Here is a 4,323-nt window from a genome sequence, read left to right on the forward strand (position 1 = left end):
TTTACCTGTATTCACGTATTATGTCGAGTGCCTGTATGCTCAGTGTTTTTAGAAGTCTTGGAACATTTTTAAGGTCATCTGAACTGAATGCAATTGTCCGATTGCGGATGGATGTTTATGCAGTTACTCCCTCCGTCTTAAAATAAATGATGTTCTCGCTTTCTGAGAAATTAAGTGCTTTTAACTTTAACTAAATATATATAAGAAAATATTGATATTTGTAATACCTGGAAACAACTATGGAAGCTGAATTACCCAAAGAAAATGTTGCACTTTCTGTGGCGGCTGGGGCATAACAGCTTGGCGCTGAGAATGAATTTGAAACGCAGGGGGATGAAGATCGACTCGAAATGCTGTTTGTGTAATAGACTTGATGAAGATGGTGCACAATTATTTTTTAAGTGCAAGCAGGTATCGCTCTTGTGGTACATGATGCAGATGGAAAATATCAGAGCACATTTTGCATCTATGCAGTCGGCTGTGGAAGGTACATGATGCAGATGGAAAATATCAGAGCACATTTGGCATCTATGCAGTCCGCTATGGAAGTGATTGTGGAAATATTGAAGATGAAGGAAACAATTCAGAGTAAGTGGTAGTCTTGCTGTATGTTTGGTGGTCGGAGAGGTGCGCCATTCGGGAAGGCGACAACCCCCGGAGCATCTCGTATCTTTGCGAGCTGATTACTTCCTATGCAGAGGAATGTTCATCACTGAAACCAGCAGCAAGGGGGTGTGCTCTTCAAAAGGCGAAGATGTTGTGGAAACGACCACCAGTGAACTATGTGAAGGCGAACTGTGATGGATCCTTCAAGCCGCTGAACGGTGGAGGCTGGGGTTTTGTTGTGAGGGGCGATGATGGCGCGGTGATCAGTGCGGGTTATGGTAAACTGGAAAACGTGCTTGATTCCCACCATGCAGAAATCATTGCTTGTGCAGCGAGCAGCGGAGCTGGGAATCCAGAACCTTGTTTTGGAGACGGATGCATCCATAGTGGTACAAGCTATATCCATGTCGGAGTTAGATCGCAGTTCTGTGAGCTGTCTTATTTTGGGAGTTAAAGTACTTAATTGTAATTTTGCCTCCAGGGTAGTCATTCATACGCCTCGTTCATGTAGTTTGGTTGCTCATGAGCTAGCTACTGTAGGAGCTGGTATTAATCCGGGTTCGGTATTATCGATCTCGGTTCAAGATTGTATACCAAGTTGTATCCAGGTCCTAGTGGCCAACGATTTGGCCTATGTTAATGAGTAATGGAGAATGCTTCCATGTTAAAAAAAAATATCATTAGAGAGATTGTTGAATTTATTTTTATAGTAAACTTATTTAGAGATATAAATGTTGTTAATATTTTCTATAAATTTAGTCAAACTTAAGAAAGTTTGAGGGGCAGTCTAGCGTCTGGATGTCTAGACTGACGCTTGTGTCCGGACGCCTGCGGCTGCTTCCCGCGCCCATAGCCGCGCAACGCTCCATCCCTCCTCTTCCCACACGCATGCACGACGTCACATCAGTTGTAGTAGGCGGCTAAGGCAGGTGAGTCACATTGCAACATGTACAACATCCGATCTACTTTTGAAATATCTAGATAAAACTTTTACAACATGCGTCAGAAGAAAGATGAAACACTAGAAACGTGCGTCTGAAACACACTTGCGAAAATACCTAAAACGCTTGAAAGCCATTGTAAAACATATGCAACATACTAACAAAAAACACTTGTAAATATGTGTGAAACATATGCAACATCTAAATAAAAACACTTGCAACCTACGTTTGAAAAATAGATGAAACATTTGAAACACGCGCTTTGCAACGTACATATATAGCCATTGCAACATATGCAATATTTCGATCTACTTTTGCAACATCTATACAAAACATTTGCAACATACCTTTAAAACATCTGCAACAATTGAAACATACGTTTGCAACATAGGGGGAGAGAACGAGGCTGGTCGATTCTGGCCGTCAGGGTGGGAGCCGGTGGCGTGCGAGCATCATCAGCACCAGCCACGCTCGTGGGTGTCCCTTGGCTCGACTAGAGACGACTTGAGATGCCCCAGCACCTGCGCCCAACCACCATCGGCATGGGCAGCGGCGGCGGCCTGCGACGCGGCGCATCCTAACAACGCTATGTTGGAGAAGAGACCGGGGAGGCACTACGCGAACTGAGGGAGGAGACGGCATGGTCAGCTTGGGTGGAGGAAGGAGGCAACAATGGCGGTGCGGGGCTCTGCTGCTGCCAGCGAACGAGAGAGACCTGGGGATGGGGACTGCAAGACGGAGCAGAGAGAGATAGAGACACATGCGAGGTGGAGTGGAAGCTGCGTCCAAACCGACGTGAGAGGACAGACGTCCGCATCCAAGTATTTTTGAAGTTTGACCGACACGAATACCATAACAATAGGACTGACGGATTATGTCACTTTGGGCCTGCTTCGCCACTAAAATTCGTGATGGTTTGGCGAGCAAAAGTGACAGAAATTGAGTAAATACTCTCGGTCCAGGAGAGAATGCAATTACGGGATCCGTGCCGGTCAAAGTAACTTAAGTTTAACCAAGTTTATAGTTAAAATAATATTAGTATTTATGTCTCCTAACAAAATTTATTATGAAAATATATTCTGTAAATAATCTAACGGTAATTATTTTATATCATGAATGATAGTAGTTTTTTATATAAATTTAATTAAAGTACAAACTAGTTGACTTCTAAAAAACGAGAATTATATTTTTTTTCATCATGAATGATAGTAGTTTTTTTATATAAATTTAATTAAAATTCAAACTAGTTGACTTCTCGAAAAACGAGAACTATGGCCCGTTCGGCTTACCCCATATTCAGCTTCTTCAGCTTGTTTTTTCAGCCAGAACAATATTTTTTTTTTCACAATAATTTAGCCAGAACAGTGTTTTTCAGCCAATTTTAGCCAAGATTTAGACCAGCGAACGGGGTTCTTTTATGAACGGAGGGAGGATGTTGCAAGCTTTGGTACTAAAGCAAATGGTATAAAAAAATTGTTTTGATGACGTTGATTTGATCTGATCTCACGTTCACGTCTACCATGTAGCATGTACCGAGAAGATTAGAAGAATGTGGAACTTTCCGGAAACAACGGAACGGAAACGTTGAGCGTCTGAGCGCTCGTAAATATCTTCTGTTCGGAGTTCGGAGTTCAGACTTCCGATACGGACAGGTACAGATAGGACCAGCTGGAGGCACGTGGCAGTTGCCATAACCTAATGACATGTGGGCCCAGAAACCCCCGCTGTCTCTGGAGAAAAACCATCCAATTATCCAAAAGCAGAGACTGAGGTCCTGTTCGCTTGTCTAGTGTATAAGGTTTAGGGTTATTTTAGTAAAGAAATAATATTTTTTTTTCATAATAAATCAACGAAAAATACTTTGCATCGTGGCTTCTCGGTGAGGGCCTCTATTTTATTCTGGACTGTGTCCCGACCACGCAGGGATGCCCCGCGCCCCGCACACTCCACCTTTCAGAACCTTCCGACGCCTTCCAGAAGCCCACCCCTCAGCACCAATATAAACGCCCCTTCCCGCCTCGTCACTCCCCACGCCAAGAACAAGAATCACACAAACAATCCAAGAAACCAACACAGCAACAAGCAGAGCAATCCGAGATCCGCCAGCGGCAGCGAGAGCGATCGAGAGATGGACGCGAGGATGTTCAGGCTGGAGACTCCGCTGATGGTGGCGCTGCAGCACCTGCTGGACGTGCCCGACGGCGACGCCGGCGCGGCCGGCGGCGACAAGGCGGGCTCCGGCTCGGCGGGCGGGGCCACGCGCACCTACGTCCGCGACGCGCGCGCCATGGCGGCCACCCCGGCCGACGTCAAGGAGCTGCCCGGCGCGTACGTGTTCGTGGTGGACATGCCGGGGCTGGGCACGGGCGACATCAAGGTGCAGGTGGAGGACGAGCGGGTGCTGGTGATCAGCGGCGAGCGGCGCCGGGAGGAGCGCGAGGACGCCAAGTACCTGCGCATGGAGCGGCGGATGGGCAAGTTCATGCGCAAGTTCGTGCTGCCGGACAATGCCGACATGGACAAGATCTCGGCGGTGTGCAGGGACGGCGTGCTCACGGTGACCGTCGAGAAGCTGCCCCCGCCCGAGCCCAAGAAGCCCAAGACCATCGAGGTCAAGGTCGCCTGAGCGGACCGCCGTCGACCGAAGCTTGGAAGACGATGTCGGAGCTGTACCAGCGAGCTGAGAACCTGTGGAATGTGGTGAGGAAGAGGAATGTGTGTTTACTTCCTTCGGTCGCGGTGTCTGTCTCCCAATCCTATGAATGTCCTGATGCTT

General features: G+C 47.1%; 1 protein-coding gene across 1 annotated transcript; it reads left to right on the forward strand.

The window, feature by feature from the left end:
• Positions 1-3,562: 3,562 nt before the first annotated feature.
• On the forward strand, positions 3,563-4,323 carry LOC136457586 (17.5 kDa class II heat shock protein-like). The gene has a single exon (XM_066457616.1). The coding sequence runs from the start codon at positions 3,676-3,678 to the stop codon at positions 4,171-4,173; it is 498 nt and encodes a 165-aa protein (XP_066313713.1). The 5' UTR covers positions 3,563-3,675; the 3' UTR covers positions 4,174-4,323.

Source organism: Miscanthus floridulus, chromosome 6 (genome assembly GCF_019320115.1).
Source record: "Miscanthus floridulus cultivar M001 chromosome 6, ASM1932011v1, whole genome shotgun sequence".
NCBI classification, from domain to species: Eukaryota; Viridiplantae; Streptophyta; class Magnoliopsida; order Poales; family Poaceae; genus Miscanthus; species Miscanthus floridulus.